Source organism: Haliotis rubra, unplaced genomic scaffold (genome assembly GCF_003918875.1).
Source record: "Haliotis rubra isolate DU_JTF1 unplaced genomic scaffold, ASM391887v1 Scf207, whole genome shotgun sequence".
Taxonomy (NCBI): domain Eukaryota; kingdom Metazoa; phylum Mollusca; class Gastropoda; order Lepetellida; family Haliotidae; genus Haliotis; species Haliotis rubra.
Window position 1 is genome coordinate 248,654 of NW_025766081.1, and position 21,273 is coordinate 269,926.

At 38.0% G+C, this 21,273-nt stretch overlaps 1 protein-coding gene across 1 annotated transcript; it reads left to right on the forward strand.

Moving 5' to 3' along the window:
* Window positions 1–12,361: 12,361 nt before the first annotated feature.
* Window positions 12,362–15,538, forward strand: LOC124276179. The gene is made up of 2 exons (XM_046711840.1): window positions 12,362–13,009; window positions 14,906–15,538. The coding sequence occupies exons 1-2, from the start codon at window positions 12,372–12,374 to the stop codon at window positions 15,228–15,230; spliced, it is 963 nt and encodes a 320-aa protein (XP_046567796.1). The 5' UTR covers window positions 12,362–12,371; the 3' UTR covers window positions 15,231–15,538.
* The last annotated feature ends 5,735 nt before the right edge of the window (window positions 15,539–21,273 follow it).

The window sequence follows — 21,273 nt, forward strand, 5'->3', positions numbered from 1 at the left end:
ATGTCCTCCTTGACATATATGATCAAGTCCCCCTTGACTTATATAATCAAGTCCCTCCACGATCAGAATGTGCCTCTTATAGAAACGGCCTGGTAGAACTGAGCTCCGCTCTGCACATTTATGTCTATCATCAATGCTGTCGTTGTGGTTTCTACACGTACAATCAGGGCATATACGTGATACCGACGTAATCTTTTACACAGAGAAAAAACCCACAACTACTGGCACCCGAACGGCTCCCTGGGTATGACACACATGTCAACATTGCTGGAACCTTTGGTTGTTCCCGTGCTGCTGGAACTAACCTCATGCATCCTTCCAGATTGACCAGGCTGACAGACCATGAGCATGGGGCGAATGGTTAGTCGAAGGGCAGTGGCAATGTGACTCATGACTCAAGGAATTCGAACAGCACTGTCGTCCGAGACTGAGATTTGCAGACAGGGACATAACTGTCAGAGGGTCCTCTTCACTTATGAAAGGCGTTTTTCTGTCCAGAGCTGATGGAAGACAACATATTTATTGCCAAAAGGGAAAACGAACGACGTCACGTTTCTTTCAGAAGGTCTGGCCGTATGGTGGAGAGGGTGTTATGGTTTTGGGAGGAGTTGTTAGGCAGGAGAAAACACCATTTGTTATCGTTAAAAGACATTACATTTTTGCTATTTTTATGTCCGATTGTCCAGCCATTTCTACAGTACGTGCCACGTTGTGTCCTTTAACCCTTGACAGTCCCCATACTGCCCTAATTGACCAGAACTTCCTGACCATGTCCTGCACACTCCCGAGACATACCCCTAATATACACCTGTCGTTAAAGCGGGATTAAATATTTACAATTGGAATTTTAAAATTTAGAATAAGGAAAACGTTTATTACCCTTGATATGCCGTATGCTTTAAATCCATTCTATAGCCCGTGTAAAAGTTATAATTGTACAGAAATAAATGGTAAATGTATGGAAGAATATATTCTAAATTGGAAATATTTGTTAAATATTGAAAAAGGTCGGAGGGGTTCTAAAAAGCTGACAACGTATAGACTTTTATACATGAATTTCATCCTGAACCTTGTGTTACTTTTAAGTTTACCGTTCAGCTATGGTCAAGTTTAGATGCGGTGTAGCCCCAATAAGAATTGAAACTTGGCGGTATGAAAATTTACATGTTTGTGAAAGGAAATGTTGTATTGGAACAGATTGTGTCGAAGACGAGTTTAATGCACTCTTTTGCTTTTATGTATATAATGATATTCGAGAAAAACCTGTTTCATATTGTTATTCCTCTGATGCGGACATTTATGTTTTAACAAATGCTGAGAAACCTTTGTTGTGTCAAAGTGCTGATATTTTTTACTATTTTGCCAAAACCTGCTTTTTAATATTACAGAACAAACGTCGTCTTTATTCATAAATGATTACCAGTTTTATGCATCTACTTCACTATATTTATGTTTCTAAGTTTTAAGATTTTTAAACGATCATTGTCTCTCATAACTCAAAGTGAATGGTTCTGTGCTTTTACTTATGTGCTATGTTTATATATGTATTTAATATCATGTTGTAAAGAAATGAGACGTAAATAAACAATTGTCTGTCCGTCATGGATCGCCCTGTTCGACAGCGATCACATCATCCAACCGACAAACAAATGGCGATGTATACCGCGTGACGTCATCAGACATGTGCGCCGTTGTTTGTGCGTGAAGACGGTCATTCACGCTATTTATGTGACATATCATGACATTATTAATGTGTGTTCCCATTGTCCATAACTTTGCGGGGCGGTGGGGTAGCCCAGTGGTTAGGGCGTTCTCTCGTCACTCCAAAGACCCGGGTTCGATTCCCCACATGGGCACAATATGTGAAGCCCATTTCTGGTGTCCTACGTCGTGATATTGCTAGGATAGACAGAGAGACAGACAGATAGTTCATTAACGTCTCACCTCAATTTACATATAAAATAACATAATATAAAATGAGCCACTCCTGTTGGCGTTATGAGAGACACACCATGCTTGAAATAGTGTAAGCCATATTTTTTTAAAACATGTACATTGCGTTGGATAAAAGAAATTCCGTACAACATATATACAGATTATTTATTTTTTTAAAATAGACATTTAGGTTTTATATACAATGTTACTACGCAGCTGTAAAATTGCCTTGCAGGTTTGGGCACTAAGCGTTACAACACTAGGGCTGGCCAGGATAAAACACTTTCACAATATCACATTCATATTTTAAACCACACCACACTTCATTGCATTTATCTAACAGTACCTGTCTAACATCATTATAACCTGGGCAGTGCAATAGGACGTGGACTTCATCTTCCACACAAGTATCACAATAAAAACACACTCTCTCGTCAATAGGTATGTTTGTGTAACGTCCGGCCTCAACTAGTATAGAAGCTACCCCGCATCGAAATACAGCTAGAGAACGCCTGTTAGCTTTAGACATAGAAATCTGATTAAAATATGCAATCTCGCATTTGCTCTTCAGCCAATTGTATAGGCGTAGTTTGTTGCCACCGGTTCGACTGTTTACTTCTATTGAAATTCACCATTCCTCCTTTACGCGCTGATATGTTTCTCTCACTTTTACTCCGATGTGACGCTAGTGGTATTTATTATGAGGGGAGATAAAATCATATATAGTCATAGTAGTTTATGCTTGGGGTGTACTCTGAGGTTCCAGTTCCTCTTGTTGTTTAGTGCGTGTTTGTTGGCCCACATATATACTTTTCTTGCTAGTAGATGTTATAGGAGCGAGCTGCAACGTTTGTAGAACTTGGATATAGTTTCCCATTGTATTACTGTGTCCCGATACAGCATTATTCGGTGTAAATTTTCTAACTCCCATGAAAAATTCGCATGGCCGTGTTCTGGACTGCGTTGATACAGCTGAAATTATATGTTCCCCAGATAACTGATCCATATTGCATTGTCGCCCATACCATAGAGTCGTACAGGGTAGTATACGTATTGTACTGCATCCCTCCGATAACCTTGAATTTGGATATCAGTAGCCCTAGCGCTCTGTTAGCCGAACTTGCTATAGCTTGTAACATTCGCATATAGTCCAAGTGTTCAGTAAGAAGTAAACCCAGGTAATTATATTTATCGACAATTTCGATGACATTCGCCTCATACGCAAATTGATGTGTAGTTTGACATACTGTTGGGTTTCTGAAATGGATTAACTTCGACTTTCCTGCATTGATGTTCATTCTATTTTCAATACACCAGCCGAGAAATACGTCCAACAAAAGATTCATATTCAGTGATTAATATGGTGTCATCTGCATACGTGAGGATGCTTATATTTTCGCCGTCGACTACAACACCTAGAGACATGGTATTAACCTTGACAATCAGATCGTTCACATAGAGGTTAAATAAAAGTGGGGATAAAAGAGAGCCTTGTTTGAGACCACACTTCACATCGAATCATGGAGTGTATTTTCCGTTCAGTCTTACACAGCATTGGACGTCTCTGTATAGTGACACGAGGGCATTTAAAAATCCACCCTGAATGCCCATAGTAAGTAATGTATTCCAGAGAATGCTTCTATCTATGCAATCATATGCCTTCGTGAAATCAATAAAGCTGACAAAAGTTGACGTCTTGAGACTTTTCCTCGTTTCAATAAATGTTAGTGTTGAGAAGTGTTCCAGCGTTGATCGACGTTTTCTATATCCATTTTGATTATCGGATAGTAGATCTTTAAGTTCAGCATGCTCAGAAAGTCCATTATTCAGGATTCCACAGTAGATGTTATACGTTGAGCTAGCTATCGTAATACCTATGCAGGAGAGTGGGTCCCTTGGATCTGCTGTAGAACTTTTTGGAATCGGGTTGATGATCCCCTTTGCCCATAGAGAAGGTACTTGTCCAGTCCGGAAACACTTTATGTAGAAAATCTACACTAAGTTCATTTTTTAAAACCTCTGCTGGTATATCGTCACATCCTGGAGATTTTCCATTTTTCACCTGCCTAATAGTCTGTCGTACTTCGTGTCTTGATATCGGAGCAACTAGAGCAGCTTCACTGCACACGTCTTCTTCATCTCGTACTTCGTTCACACGCAGCTTCCTGCACACGTGTATCTGTCGTACTTCGTGTCTTGATATCGGAGCATCTAGAGCAGCTTCACTGCACACGTCTTCATCTGTTTCACACGGTCCTGGTGTATCTGTCGTACTTCGTGTCTTGATATCGGAGCATCTAGAGCAGCTTCACTGCACACGTCTTCATCTGTTTCACACGGTCCTGGTGTATCTGTCGTACTTCGTGTCTTGATATCGGAGCATCTAGAGCAGCTTCACTGCACACGTCTTCATCTGTTTCACACGGTCCTGGTGTATCTGTCGTACTTCGTGTCTTGATATCGGAGCATCTAGAGCAGCTTCACTGCACACGTCTTCATCTGTTTCCCACACGGTCCTGGTGTATCTGTCGTACTTCGTGTCTTGATATCGGAGCATCTAGAGCAGCTTCACTGCACACGTCTTCATCTGTTTCACACGGTCCTGGTGTATCTGTCGTACTTCGTGTCTTGATATCGGAGCATCTAGAGCAGCTTCACTGCACACGTCTTCATCTGTTTCACACGGTCCTGGTGTATCTGTCGTACTTCGTGTCTTGATATCGGAGCATCTAGAGCAGCTTCACTGCACACGTCTTCATCTGTTTCACACGGTCCTGGTGTATCTGTTTCCGCACGGTCCGTACTTCGTGTCTTCGATATCGGAGGGCATCTAGAGCAGCTTCACTGCACACGTCTTCATCTGATTTCACACGGTCTTCATCTGTGTACTGATATTGCAGTTCAACAAGCCTGAATATGCATCCTTCCAAATTTCGAAACTGTAACCCGGTCACTGGTTATTGTTCCAACCTGTAACTTGACTTCAAATGGTATTCTCTTATTCCTGTTATTACAGATATCAAACTTCTTCCAAAACTCCCCTTGTTCTGTATCACCGATTCTTTCAATATTTTCTATTGTCTTCTGCGTATGTTGTCGTTTCGCTTTCGCCACACATCTGTCAAATCACTTTCTTTTCTTTACATACACATCCTTATACAGACACTTCCTTGCCACTTTTCCTTATTCCATTCTCTCTCAGCTCTGCACATGTCATTCCACAGTGACGTAAGATCATCGTCCACCAAGGTTTTCTACATCTTCGTTTCCTCTGTTCACCGCCATCATATATACGCACTTGTTTTGTAGGTAGCTTTGAAATCTTCTCAGTTCTGACACATTTCATAATTTGTTCATTATTTTTTCGAAATTTTGAGGGTTTTTCGTTACTTTGAATACATATTTGTAGCTTCGATTATGTTTTCGTTGTCTCAAGCTCATTAAAACGCTCAAAATATCGAATTATTTCGTTACTACAACTATTTTGAATTAACTTGAAATTTCGAAAAAAAATCATGGAAATTTCGAAAATACATTCAAAGTAACGAGAAAATCTTGACTTTTCGAAAATCTAGATTAAAAAATAGCACTACCAATGTGGCATTATTAGGAATTAGTACAAAGCAACATTTAGAAAACTAAAATCGTTCATTTGTGTCTTCTCCTGGAAATAATGTAAAAGAATATTGTCCTGCTTATAAATATCTGGCTTTTGGCTCCTCGACAGTTTTGACATTGGGTCGTTACTGTCAAAGAAATATCTGTTTCTGTGACTAGAGTACATGGTACAGTAATAAGTTTGTAGATCGATGCTCATGATGTTGACCACTGGATTGTCTAGTCCAGACTCGATTATTTACAGACCGCCCCCATATTGCCGAGTGCAGCGTTAAACAACAAACACAAAACATAAGATTGTTTGTTAACGCGACACCCAGGAATTTTCCAAAACTATGCACATTCAATGTATTGTGTGGAATGTTCTGGGATGTTTAATAACAGGCTTGATGAAAACCTACCTCAACAGATTTTAGATTATGGCTCTGCGTTATTATGTGAAGGTGGAGAATTCAGTTATGTTCATGAAATTCAAAATATATTAATTGTATTATTTAATTTAAATCATAAGGAAATGGTCATTTGTAGTGCCATAAACTTTTTTTATAAATAATGTTAGATTTATGTATTGTGTGTTATAATATTTAAAGTTGCTTATTTTAGTTAAACAAACTTTTTATGTATATATAATGCTGTATGAATGTGTATTATTTATTATGTAGACAATAGAAATTACCGTCCCAGTGAATGCTTAAATAAAAATGACATTTTACAGCGTGATTCTTGTCCAGTTATTGTTAAAAACATTGACTGCCCATTGTCTTGAACCAGTCGACCTTAAAGACATAACCGAGCATTTTGTTTTTACACGCATCCAAAGGTCGGACTTACGGAACTTAACCGGCAACAATACCCCCAATGTCGCAATCATTGGAGATATGTGCTGGATCTTTTGTGTGACTACACAACAAATCAAAACTATGCACATTTGGGAACAGCCTAATTGTCCACCCTCACACTGCTATTGGTTTCAGCGTTCATTCCAGGCCCCGCTCATTACGTCATTCGAACACTAAAATGTTTGAAAGGGTTGGCGTATCCATTCAGTTTCTGTTCACTTGACAACGCAAGCAAAACTGTTTTGGTTATACACAAGCTATCATTATTATGCATGACGCAACCCGCCTCGTTACAGCGAGACGCTATAAATATGAGTTAATCACTGACAGATGATGAGAACAGTACTCAGTCATTCTACTTCTATACACGTTTTCTATTTGCTTTAATCAGAATTGAGCAGTCATTCTGGCAATTCCACATTGAGTGGTTTGTACATATTGACAATAGGGAAAGTCAGTGCAAAAGAATGCACAGCAGTACTCCTCCCATGCGACGACAACATATTTTAACGACAGTATTTCGTGCAGTTTCTGTCTAAGTGGACCCGTCAAGATCCGGGTTAGAATTCGTTGGTTTCAAATTACTTTTCAACTCGCTGTGCGCATGCCCAGAGCGTGTGAAAAATATCCACTGGCGTGCTTCCGGTTTGCTCGTATGTTTCATCGATATCGTAAACACTCCAAAGAAAACAAATATCAAAACAAATATATAGTTTTATGTCGAATACAATTGATCCCAAATGATTCATGAAACAGAGGCCGGGATTAGTTAAATAAATAGCTAAGTTAGTATAAAGACATCTCACCACCACCGTCCTTCCTGCACACCCCCTTCTCACAACTAAAGAAACACATGTCTGATGGAATTGCAACCAAAATAGGACATCAATTTTCATAACAGCTTTCATTTAGCGTGCATTTACACTATCGATAAACTTATGACCAAACCGGAAGCATGCAGTGGATATTTTTCACACGCTCTGCGCAGGCGAACAGCGAGTTGAAAAATTAATATGAAACCAACGAATTGGTCTTCAGTAATCCGTGCTTGTCGTAAGATGCGACTAACGGGATCGGGTGGTCAGGCTCGCTGACTTGGTTGACACATGTCATCGTATCCCAAATGCGTAGATCGATGATCATGCTGTTGATCACTGGATTGTCTGTTCCAGACTCGATTATTTACAGACCGCCGCCATATAGCTGGAATATTGCTGGATGCGGCGTAAAACTAAACTCACTCACTTACACCTGTCTCAGTGGCTGCTGGGCCAGGTGATGTACACCGCATGCCTACTTTCTGTAATATTAACTGTACACCACTGAGGTGAATTGCTTTCTTTCTACACAACGATGTTTATCTTGGATGTGTACACATTCCCGACCACACCATGTTCAACATCACTTTCCTTTACCGGAGGAAGACAAGGGTACTTGTGCAAGTATCTTAGACTATGACATTAGGTAAGATCTAATAACTTAAGGTGTGTATGTGTATTGCTCTATGATCTACATTTTGTATATAGTTTTCGAATGCTTGATGTTTACTAGATAATATAGGACCCGTGAAGATCCGGGGTAGAATAGGTCTTCAGCAACCCATTCTTGTCATAAAAGGCTACTATGCTTGTCGTAAAAGTCGACTAACGGGATCGGGTGGTCAGGCTCGCTGACTTGGTTGACACATGTCATCGGTTCCCAATTGCGCAGATCGATGCTCATGCTGTTGATCACTGGATTGTCTGGTCCAGACTCGATTATTTACAGACCGTCGCCATATCGCTTGAATATTGCTGAGTGCGGCGTAAAACTAAACTCACTCACACTCACTCACTAGAAAATATAGTCTGTCATCAAGACCCTGATACCAATATATCCAAGAAAGCCCTTGCAAGTCTAGAAAATGTGGCAAGTCTAGATTTCCACAGTTTCAGGTCTGAATATGTGGCAAGTCTAGATTTCCACAGTTTCCGGTCTGAATATGTGGCAAGTCTAGATTTCCACAGTTTCCAGTCTGAATATGTGGCAAGTCTAGATTTCCACAGTTTCCGGTCTGGATATGAAGAAAGTCTCTGGGCTCCTTTTCATTATATTTTATGATTTTTATAAACTGTATTTATCTGTAAAATGTGTTCATTTCAGAATCTAGATGTTAGACTAGAGCCAATACTCTCCTTGACCGACCGTCAAGTAGAAATACCAATCAGCGTCTGAGACACTGTTGAGGGTCGACATGTGTACGAAACACACCGTACGATTGTAACCCGTTTCTGTTGTTTGCTCTGAGGGGGGATTAATTTGTAATGAAAACATGGACATGCATCGTTGTCAAATAAAATATAGACAGACAGACAGATATAGTTTATTATAAGTGTCACGTGAACGAATACACAAAACAGCAATAAGATATTCATTTACCCAGCCATTAAGGCTTATGAGACACTAAAATCTCTTTAGTGACTTTATGTCCATTTCGGTTTAAAATATATAGGATATAATACATAGTGAAAATGACGGACAGACAGACGTTTTATTCATTTTATTCTGATGTTTTTATGTAAAACCAGGGGTAATCTACAACGTTATATAGTCTCCCTGGTAAAACGTATGTAACTTCTTATCATATTTATGAATGTATTTTGGGCCAGTGGCTTATTACTGAATAAAATGTCTGTCTGTCAAATAGTGAAAATGAGAGATAATAAACCGTTTCTACAAAAATTAAAAAGTCGTCTTCTAAGCCTGTTGTTAACAGCAGACGATAAAACTGACGGGTCTGACGGCATTAAAATATTTAATAATTTCACATTGTTATATTATAAGTAAAACCATCTATATTAAAAGGTATCTATATACTGAGGAAGACTCTTTGTCCTAAAGCTTGTGCTACATCCATAGTAGGGCGACATACAATTTCTGCTCGACAACTCGAACGTCTGTGTTTATAAGGGAAAGCCCCAGGGCGCCTACAAAATCCTTCCAAAGAGATTTGTCACTTGAATTAAATTCACGATGTTTAGCCCCTGGGCTAGCATAGCTGTCAACGCCTTTGATATCAAAACTGTCAATGAGATATTTAGCCCTTGGGTTATTTTTTGTGTGAAAGTGGGTACATTTTCCCGTCTAACTGTTTATTCCGTGAGTCTAGTCCCCTAGCTGTTGATGCGCGGTGTCGAGATCGATAGCTGACATTAGGCATGCGTCACGCCAATGATTGGATCACCCATGTCAACATCCACCCTACCCGGTCACCATTGGCTGGGGACAGTTGAGGAAGGATTAATAAGAACACGTACCGTGACCCTCACGCAGTGCAGTCATTAATGTACCTGAGAATTTACCTTCGGACCAGTGAATGTCGTAAAGAGAGGCGTTGCTACTGCATTGTTCCATTTGTGGTAGGTCTAAATATGTTCTTGTTTGCTTCCATTAATATCGGATTTATCTTTACGGAAAATAATAGTCATGTGGTACCTGACGATAAATGAAACATTTAGAAGCTGACACCTCCCATGGTGTCTACTTTAGAAATGATGTTCACAGTGGATGGTGGAAACAAAGCAAGCTACAGTACTGACGCCTTCTTCACCATGTGTGCGGTTAACGTGAACGAAATAGGAACATGAAACAACAGATGTTCGTCCTTGACATTTAATTAGCTTCCGCCTTGAAGCCCGCTGGATGTACAATGACTGATAATATAAGGTTATGTTATTTCCTGCGGTTATATATTTAGGAGATAAACGTACTATGTTTGGAAATCAGATGAATGTTAGACCAAATTGATAGTCTCTAAATTTCATTTGAAGCCGAACGCGTCGCGTAGCGTGAGGTTTCAGATGAGTAATTTGGAGACTATCAGAGTCAAATCTAACATTCATCTAATTTCCAAACACAGTATGTTATCTCCATTCTACCATAACCGAGTCAACATCGAACTTCCTCGTCCTGCGGAAGACACTGCGTAATCCGGCATGGGACGAGAGGCGAATTGAACTCGTCTGTGAAGGGAGTAGGTTCCGTTCGTATTACTTTTAACATTGCAACATACAACTATTCTCTCCAAAGAAAACAAACTACTGTTTATTCAATGCAATAATCGAACACCTAAGAGCTTGGTTTTTATAATCATAGCTCCACACGACCGAACCAGCCTATTGTTTTGTGTGCCGTATTACTGTACCCCCCCTGGCCACACTATAATGGAATCGTCTGACCTACTTATTTTCTTCGAAGTAGACAGTTACTGAATAGTTTGATAGTTTAGCAGTGTTTACATTTTGCGAAAGGTTGAAATTCGAAGTGACAGTGGAAAATACTTGACTGACTGTCGAACCTGAACCCTGCAGAATCGAAGAATAGATCCTTTTCTGATCGACCTATGACCTGTAACTCATCAAAGACTGTTGATTTTTATTACCGGCGAGTGTCGATCATGATTTCACGTACGTGCCTCCACCCCGACATGCGACAAAAAGAGTGACAGTGCAGCTTTGTGTACATGCGACTAACTTGGGATTCCTTGGAACATTGTCCTCATCATTTGGGACTGGCTTGTGGCCAAGCTTTTCAAAGTGTACGAACATAGCAGTGACAGCCTTGCGGGGAAGGTGGCAGAGTGCGGAATTCTCATGGTTCAATTTTTGACATTTTGAACAATGCAACGAGACATGATGGAGTATGAGTGGCATATTTTGTGTTTCGCCTGACCGTTATCTTGCGAATTTCCCATTCTAAACGGAAACAAATATACCATTTACCAGGTAGGTAAATGTTTACGAACGTTTTGCCGCACAAATAGGGATAGGTAGGGATGTATATTTACAAGGTTTTCTGATTTATATGTTAGATATTGTTTGTTTATGTTTAGGACTGTGTATTGTAATTGACTTTGAATAGTTTTTATAATAAAAGGTAATAATTATGATAGTGAGGTTCCCTAATAATTGTGGAGGAGAAATAGTATAATTGTATTTTTCGAGTTTTAATAAATGTTTCATCAGCATTTCCACCACGTCTGTTGTGTTGATATTAGTCATGTTGGTGGCCAAGCTGAAGTAGTGCGGCAGTGCTGTATACGTGCTCAGTGAAGCGCCGTGAAATCAGACGCATTTTCAATTCAAATTGATACCGTCTGATTTTATTGATTGACCAATCAAATTCGAGCATTTCACGTAGCCATGGCAATATTGCACTATAGTTTGTGCGGAAATATGTATTCACCCTACGAACCCCACCCTACCTGCCTAGATATTAATTTGTATATAATAGTGAAATCAGAATCGATATGAATCTATTTACTGCAGAACTTGATCACCTCAATGTGGATGATGTGTGCTTGTGACAAACAATTAGTAATTATAGTTAATGTTCCATTATTATTTTCTTATACAGGTAATCGTTCGGTTCTGCAGAGACTGGGGTATTTGGGGTGTTTTGTTAGCTCCTGTTAACTGTAATGTTGCAAATATTACGGAAACTCTGATGTACAGAACCTCCTGGCATTACTTTTCAATACGAGCAGGTCTGTCTTGCAGTTAAATATATGTTGTGTTGCATTCATTTTACATTCGAAATTCAGGCTTGTGTTTAATTCACTTACAGATGTGCTTTTAAGTTTTCTTATGATGCTTTATTGCGGTTTGGGGGCTGAGAAATATTATATTTGTTTTGCGCATATTTCAATTGATGAAGTCGCAGAACATTAATACTTGTGTTGTATCATACTGTTGAAGAGGATACAGATACTGGGGACGAGAGAGTCGCCTCCGTAGATGATATGTTCGTTAGACACGGGACCTGGAGATTTGTATTTACTCAGAGAGGTGATTGCTCCTTTGACTTCTGTTAAAGCTAAAGTATTCCCCCAATATATATACTAAAGACCAAACTATTGTCGGAAATGTGTGAAATTGTGCCTTAAATATTTATATAATGTTCTTTTTATATATATTTTTTCAGATGGCATATTGTAGTTCAATGAAGAAGTATTATACGGCGCATCGATCTACACTGATGTATGCAGTGGTGACCTTGTCTATAACGACAGGCATACTGGTCATTGTAGATCAAGGTTTCGCCCCTCCAAAACCTGTGTTAGGAATTCTCAGAGAAAGAAGATTTCAAGTAACTGATCACTGTATCCTCCCAGGAATCTGTCGTGTAACACAAAATGGAACAGAGTATTTCGTATACCAGCGAAATCAAACATTCTACCAAAATCTGAACGCGCCAGTGGATTATGAAAGGTCGATAGTGCATGACCAAAATGTTGTGCCCAATATAGTTCACGTGACATGGTATGGCGGTCCTAAGAAGAACACATTCTTATTCCACCACTTGGTGTGCCTGCAATCCATCCATAGATTTATTAAACCTAAGTACATTCTGTTCTGGTTTGATATGATACCGGAGGGAGAATACTGGGACCAGGTCATAGAGCGCTTCCCCCAGATAGTGCTGGTGTACAGGGCCCCACCCCATATCGTCCTCGGACAGCCCGTCGAGGTACCGGAACACCAGTCAGATGTTATCCGACTCGAGGCCCTCATGGAGTATGGTGGCATCTATATGGACCTGGATGTCATCGTCTTGAGGTCCCTATCGCCACTTCAATCGTATGTATTTTGTTCATCTCACTTTGTTATGAATCTGCTTTAATTTGTTTACATGAAACTGTTTAATTTGCATATATGTCATGCATCTATTTTATCTGCTGTTATGACCTTAAACTGTGTAGACTGCCTTGAACATATATAATGTACAGTGCACAATGTTTATAATGCCCCTGGATATAATGCCACCCTGGATATAATGCAATGTTTTTGCCAGAACGGATTTCTTGCCTATATAATACCCTGGTTATAATGCAAAACTGAATACAATGCCATTTGCCAATGTTTTTTTTAAACAAAAGTCATTTTGCCCTGGTTTTAGTGCCAATTACACTGGCTGCATGTAGTATACATACCTTAATTGGTTAGTTGACATGACTCAAATTAATTGACAAAACTCATTATTGCCTTAAGTAATCTTGTAATCCCAGGTAGGATAACACATGTGACATAATTCACTTCCTGCCACCTACAACAACAAGTCACCTGCAGACACTATATACCCCTAAAACTGTAAACCACATGACACTATATACTCTGTTATAATGATACGGGACCATATGGTCTGCTATAAAATGTCATGAAACCTGGTAAGCCGCTGCCATCATGACACGAAACCATGAAAAAATCTGATACGACCCCATGAAACCATACAATCTGCTACTGTGCCTTGAAACTTTATAATCTGCTACTGTGCCTTGAAACTTTATAATTTGCTACTGTGCCTTGAAACTTTATAATCTGCTACTGTGCCTTGAAACTTTATAATCTGCTACTGTGCCTTGAAACTTTATAATCTGCTACTGTGCCTTGAAACTGTATAATCTGCTACTGTGCCTTGAAACTTTATAATCTGCTACTGTGCCTTGAAACTTTATAATCTGCTACTGTGCCTTGAAACTGTATAATCCGCTACTGTGCCTTGAAACTTTACAATCTGCTACTGTGCCTTGAAACGTTATAATCTGCTAATTTAAAATGGTATGAAACCATATATTCTGATACTTTGGTATGCAACTTTATAACCCACTACGTATACTATGATATGAAACTTTAAAATCTGTTACTATGCCTTGAAACTTTATAATCTGCTACTGTGCCTTGAAACTTTACAATCTGCTACTGTGCCTTGAAACTTTACAATCTGCCACTATGCCTTGAAACTTTATAATCTGCCACTGTGCCTTGAACTGTATAATCTGCTACTATGGTATGAAACCATATATTCTAATACTTTGGTATGCAACTTTATAAACCACTACGTATACTATGATATGAAACTTTAAAATCTGCCACTATGCCTTGAAACTTTATAATCTGCCACTGTGCCTTAAACTTTATAATCTGCTACTATGGTATGAAACCATATATTCTAATACTTTGGTATGCAACTTTATAATCCACTGCTATGATATGCAACTTTATAATCTGTTACTATGATATGAAACTTTATAATCTGTTACTGTGATATGAAACTTTATAATCTGTTACTGTGATATGAAACTTTATAATATGTTACTATGATATGAAACTTTATAATCTGTTACTGTGATATGAAACTTTATAATCTGTTACTATGATATGAAACCATATAATCTGATTCTATCAAATGAAACCATATATTCTGACACTATGGTATGAAACCTCATAATCTTCTATAACGACAAGAAACCTCATAGATCAACTGTTATAAAATGATACCTGAATATGTGCTATAATGCCTTGATCTCTGATAGCCACGATAGCATGTCACCTTTTCATTTGCTATGATAGTATAAACGTCCTCCAGATTACCAACTGTCATGTTCAGTTCGTTATAAACAGTGTTTAAGCAGATAAGTATTATGAAAGTAGATAAGAATGATTCCAGTATGTGTTATCTCTTCTTGTCTTGTGCAGGTACGACGTTACTATGGGATACGAGACACTGGATGGACTCTGTAACGGCGTGATGGTGGCGAGGCCGTGGGCAGACTTCCTCAGGATCTGGTACAAGGAATACAAGACATTAGACGACAGTGTATGGGGCTACCACTCGGTGCTGCTTCCTGCAATACTGGCACAAAAGTACCCCAACCTCATTAACACGGAATTCAGATCCATGAACCACCCAAATCCTGGAGAAAGCATGTCACTCCTGTATGGAAACAAGTCATTTGATTGGGAGACTTCAAATTATGTTGTCCATACTTGGATTCGAACAAGAAATAGCCACAAAACTTAACGCGCAGTCAATAAGAACTTGGGACTGTGTGGCTGGTGAGCTGTTCAGGTATATATACTATGGTAACAAAGCTCTCATTCCACCCCATTAGCAGAGTGTATGGTGGCAGGAGCTCTCCCGTGAATAGCATCATCATTACATGTCTCTGAATCCACTCATTTGTTGTATTGCTGTGATATCCATTGCAAGAACACCCGATCCTGTTAGTTGCACTCGGCAATATTCCAGCTATATGGCGGCGATCTGTAAATAATCGAGTCTGAATAAGACAATCCAGTGATCAACAACATGAGCATCGATCTACGCAGTTTGGAAACGATGAGATGTGTCAACTCTAGTCAGCGATCCTGACCACCCGGTCCTGTTAGCTGCCTCTTATGACAAGCACGGGTTGCGGCAGACCAAGTCTAACCCGGATCTTCTTGGGTTGTGCCAGCTTTGGATAAGGACCGGAAGTGATGAGGTTGAGGACGTTTACCGACAACCTCGGGTCTGATGTTGACAAACCTAGAAACAATAGGAACAGAACATTGGCCTCACCATTGCCTCTGTGACAACATAGCTACCTCACTTTACACCAAGACCAGGTGAAGATCAGTCCAGACCTATTGTGGAGCCGCGACCACTGTGTATGTTCAGCTATGTGAATATCATATTGTGTGGACATGCTACCATCATATTATGTACCACCATTGAAATTCTCTTGCAGAAGTTTGTATGAAATTTCAAACTGAAATAATTTTGAAATACAATTGTAAAAATTGTACAACATTTGTTTGTTGGTTTCATCCCGATTTCTTTTACGGGAAGATTTTTGGTTAACTTATTGTTACAAGTTGGAAATCGACTCAACACATCCTAAGCAAAGTGAATTAATAACAGATTCTAATATATGAGTGAGTGAGTTTAGTTAAACACTGCTTTGAACAGTATTCCGGTTCTATCGAGGCGTATATTCTAGCTGTAAATAATCGGGTCTGGACCAGACAATCCAGTGATCAACATAATGAACATCGATCTACGCAATTCTAGTCAGCGAGTCTGATCAGCCTATCCTGTTAGTTACCTCTTATGACAAGTGTGGGTTGCGGCGGATCAGTTCTAACCCGGATCTTCTTGGGTTGTGCCAACTTTGGAGGAAGACCGGCAGTGATGAGGTTGAAGACGTTTACCACTGGTGCCCACGATCTCGGGTATGCTGTTGACAAACTTAGACACAATAGGAACGGAACGGGATTTGAACACATGGTCATAGATGTCGGTGTGCATAATGGACTCAACTCTGCACAGCATAATGGACTCATCTCTGCACAGCAAACTGCGGTACTTTGGACTACTGGGACACACGTTTGGTAGAAAGTAGAGGTTTATAGGTTATGTTCTTTGTACTATAATATCCCTTAGACATAGATGCTTCTATCCTGTAGCCTGTCACGAAAGTCTAATGGTGTCACCTTTGTAGCATAAATGTATTTATTTACATATTTCGATTATTTTCCTTTTGTTATTCCAATTTGTAAAAGAGTAACAAGAAAAACTCTACATATCAAAAGGAAAATTTCTGTGAAAGAAACGATTTATGCTTTGTAAGCGGCATCTTTGGGTTTTTGAAGCCTGTATCTTGTAACGTGTAAAAAAAGAGATTTTACGGGCGTTTTATGATTCTGGCGACACAAGGTAAAGCTTTCATCACTTGTTTTGACAGTTAGACTGACTGAGTTTGTTTTTACGCCGCTTTTAGCAATGTTCCAACAACATCACGGCGGGGGACACCAGAAATGGGCTTCACACATTGTACCCATGTGGGGATTCGAACCGGGGTCGGCGTGACGAACCAACGCTTTAACCATTAGGCTAGCCCACCGCCCCTTTAACAGTTAGAGAGCTTACGTAAGGATAGATACCCTTATACATAGAGGACAGTTCAGAGAGAGTGAGTGAGTGAGTTGAGTTTAACGCTGCTTTGAACAATATTCCAGGTATGTGGCTGTGGTCTGTAAATACAATCTATGTACATCAATCCCATCCATTGTATAAACATTTACCTGGCATCCTATCAATTGTATCAGCTTTGATTCAATCCTTGTCACCTACTGGCTTCCAATCACTTCTAATCTCCCATACAGACGTTGCACATCAGCCTCCTTAATGTACAAACAACTCATCTCCAATCTACTGCAATAAAAAGTCATGTAAATTTAAATATTCTCTCAATTTGTTTCTCATGTACCACTTGCTTGACAACGACATTAGAATCTATGTCGAAACGTCGCCCTTCACAGAATAAAAGAAGTTGTATATCCATAACAATTGTCATCATTCTTCATCAACTCAACTTCTAAAATGCCCATCAAAGAAGTTACACTTTTATATGTTTTCTATACAGCTTACTTGCCGAAATTGATCATGCTCAAAGTGACATAATCTGTATATTTCAATATAATCTCTTCACAAATAGTTCAAATAATACTGAAACCTTTGAACACACTTCCCCAAATCATTACATTTTATATCATGCGATCGTTTATGTAAAGCTCAATGTCATTAATGGCACCTCCACCTTGGATAAGAAAGAATCATTTTCACACAAAATCCCTAATATAGTATACTCTGACACTTATATTTGAAAGAATTGCTCAATACTTGAAACTAGTTTTAATCAAAGAATTGTAGTAACTTTCTCTTCTCTCAGAGCTTCCTTCCAGCATAACATGTGCTCTCCAGACCTTGTTGGAAGAGTTTTGAGACAAAAAGACTTAAGTCAGGCCCGTTCAGTGGCAGAACACCCTAAGTCTGAGTTAGGTCTTTTTTGCATAAATCATGCATATTCAACACGCTGTAATTCTGCAAAATATTAATGTATCAACGTGACATTTCACAACAATGTAGATCTCAACATGATGATAAGTGGGGTATTATTATGTCAAAACAACCAAACTCTCACTTAGGTCCTTCTGCTTCTCTACCCGTTGCATGTGAATATGTATGAAAAGTGAAGTGTGTATGTGAAATGTGTGTATGTAAAGTGAAGTGTGTATGTGAAATGTGTGTATGAAAAGTGAAGTGTGTATGTGAAATGTGTATGTGAAATGTGTGAAATGTGTGCATGAAAAGTGAAGTGTGTATGTGAAATGTGTGCATGAAAAAGTGATTTGTGTATGTGAAATGTGTGCATGAAAAGTGAAGTGTGTGTGTGAAATGTGTGTATGAAAAGTGAAGTATGAAATGTGAAATGTGAAATGTGTGTATGAAAAAAAGTGAAGTGTGTATGTGAAATGTGTGCATGAAAAGTGAAGTGTGTATGTGAAATGTGTGCATGAAAAGTGAAATGTGTATGTGAAATGTGTGTATGAAAATTGAGTGTGTGTATGTGTGCATGAAATGAAGTGTGTATGTGTATGCAAAAAGTAGAAATGTGTATGTGAAATGTGTGCATGAAAAGTGAGTGTGTGTGTATGTGAAATGTGTGTGCATGAAAAGTGAAGTGTATGTGAAATGTGTGCATGAAAAGTGAAATGCGTGCATGAAAAGTGAAATGTGAAGTGTGTGAAATGTGCATGAAAAGTGAAATGTGTATTTGAAATCTGTGCATTCAAAAGTTCAGCGTGGATGAGAAATATATGTGGGAAAAGTGAAGAATGTATGTGAAATATGTGTATGAAAGTGAAGAATGTATGTGAAACATGTGTATGAAAGTGAAGAATGTATGTGAAATATGGGTATGAAAGTGAAGAATGTATGTGAAATATGTGTATGAAGGTGAAGAATGTATGTGAAATATGTGTATGAAAGTGAAGAATGTTTGTGAAATATGTGTATGAAAATGAAGAATGTATGTGAAACGTGTATGGAAGTGAAGATTGTATGTGAAATATGTGTATGGAAGTGAAGAATGTATGTGAAATATGTTTATGAAAATGAAGAATGTATGTGAAATATGTGTATGAAAGTGAAGAGTGTATGTGAAACATGTTTATTAAAGTGAAGAATGTTTGTGAAACATGTGTATGAAAATGAAGAATGTATGTGAAATATGTGTATGAAAGTGAAGAATGTATGTGAAACATGTTTATGAAAGTGAAGAATGTTTGTGAAACATGTGTATGAAAGTGAAGAATGTATGTGAAATAAATGTATGAAAGTGAAGACTGTATGTGAAACATGTTTATGAAAGTGAAGAATGTTTGTGAAACATGTGTATGAAAGTGAAGAATGTATGTGAAATATGTGTATGGAAGTGAAGAATGTCTGTGAAATATGTGTATGGAAGTGAAGAATGTATGTGAAATATGTGAATGAAAATGAAGAATGTATGTGAAATATGTGTATGAAAGTGAAGAGTGTATGTGAAACATGTTTATGAAAGTGAAGAATGTATGTGAAATATGTGTATGAAAGTGAAGAATGTATGTGAAACATGTGTATGAAAGTGAAGAATGTATGTGAAATATGTGTATGAAAATGAAGAATGTATGTGAAATGTGTATGGAATTGAAGAATGTATGTGAAATATGTGTATGGAAGTGAAGAAGTGTAATGTGAACATGTGTATGAAAATGAAGAATGTATGTGAAATATGTGTATGAAAGTGAAGAAGAGTGTATGTGAAACATGTTTATGACAAGAAGTGAAGAATGTTTGTGAAAACATGTGTATGAAAGTGAAGAAGAATGTATGTGAAAATATGTGTATGAAAGTGAAGAATGTATGTGAAACATGTTTATGAAAGTGAAGAATGTTTGTGAAACATGTGTATGAAAGTGAAGAATGTATGTGAGGAAATATGTGTATGAAAGTGAAGAATGTATGTGAAATATGTGTATGGAAGTGAAGAATGTATGTGAAATATGTGTATGGAAAGTGAAGAATGTATGTGAAACATGTTTATGAAAGTGAAGAGTGTATGTGAAACATGTTTATGAAAGTGAAGAATGTTTGTGAAATATGTGTATGAAAGTGAAGAATGTATGTGAAATATGTGTATGAAAGTGAAGAATGTATGTGAAATATGTGTATGAAAGTGAAGAATGTATGTGAAATATGTGTATGAAAATGAAGAATGTATGTGAAACGTGTATGGAAGTGAAGAATGTATGTGAAATATGTGTATGGAAGTGAAGAGTGTATGTGAAACATGTGTATGAAAGTGAAGAATGTATGTGAAATATGTGTATGAAAGTGAAGAGTGTATGTGAAACATGTTTATTACAGTGAAGAATGTTTGTGAAACATGTGTATGAAAGTGAAGAATGTATGTGAAATATGTGTATGAAAGTGAAGAATGTTTGTGAAACATGTTTATGGAAGTGAAGAATGTATGTGAAACATGTGTATGAAAGTGAAGAATGTATGTGAAATATGTGTATGAAAGTGAAGAATGTATGTGAAACATGTGTATGAAAGTGAAGAATGTTTGTGAAACATGTGTATGAAAGTGAAGAATGTATGTGAAACATGTGTATGGAAGTGAAGAATGTATGTGAAATATGTGTATGAAAGTGAAGAATGTATGTGAAACATGTTTATGAAAGTGAAGAATGTTTGTGAAACATGTGTATGAAAGTGAAGAATGTATGTGAAATATGTGTATGAAAGTGAAGAATGTATGTGAAATATGTGTATGAAAGTGAAGAATGTATGTGAAATATGTTTATGAAAGTGAAGAATGTATGTGAAATATGTGTATGAAAGTGAAGAATGTATGTGAAATATGTGTATGGAAGTGAAGAATGTATGTGAAATATGTGTATGGAAGTGAAGAATGTATGTGAAATATGTGTATGAAAGTGAAGAATGTATGTGAAATATGTGTATGGAAGTGAAGAATGTATGTGAAATATGTGTATGGAAGTGAAGAATGTATGTGAAATATGTGTATGAAAGTGAAGAGTGTATGTGAAATATATTTATGAAAGTGAAGAATGTATGTGAAATATGTGTATGAAAGTGAAGAATGTATGTGAAATATGTGTATGAAAGTGAAGAATGTATGTGAAACATGTTTATGAAAGTGAGAAATGTTTGTGAAATATGTGTATGAAAG

What these genes read in the sequence shown, in the direction of transcription:
- LOC124276179 (XM_046711840.1), top strand. Translation starts at nt 12,372, where the DNA reads ATGAAGAAGTATTATACGGCGCATCGATCTACACTGATGTATGCAGTG. An exon ending in TCCCTATCGCCACTTCAATC is followed by an intron (nt 13,010 to 14,905) that starts GTATGTATTTTG and finishes TGTCTTGTGCAG; the next exon opens with GTACGACGTTACTATGGGAT.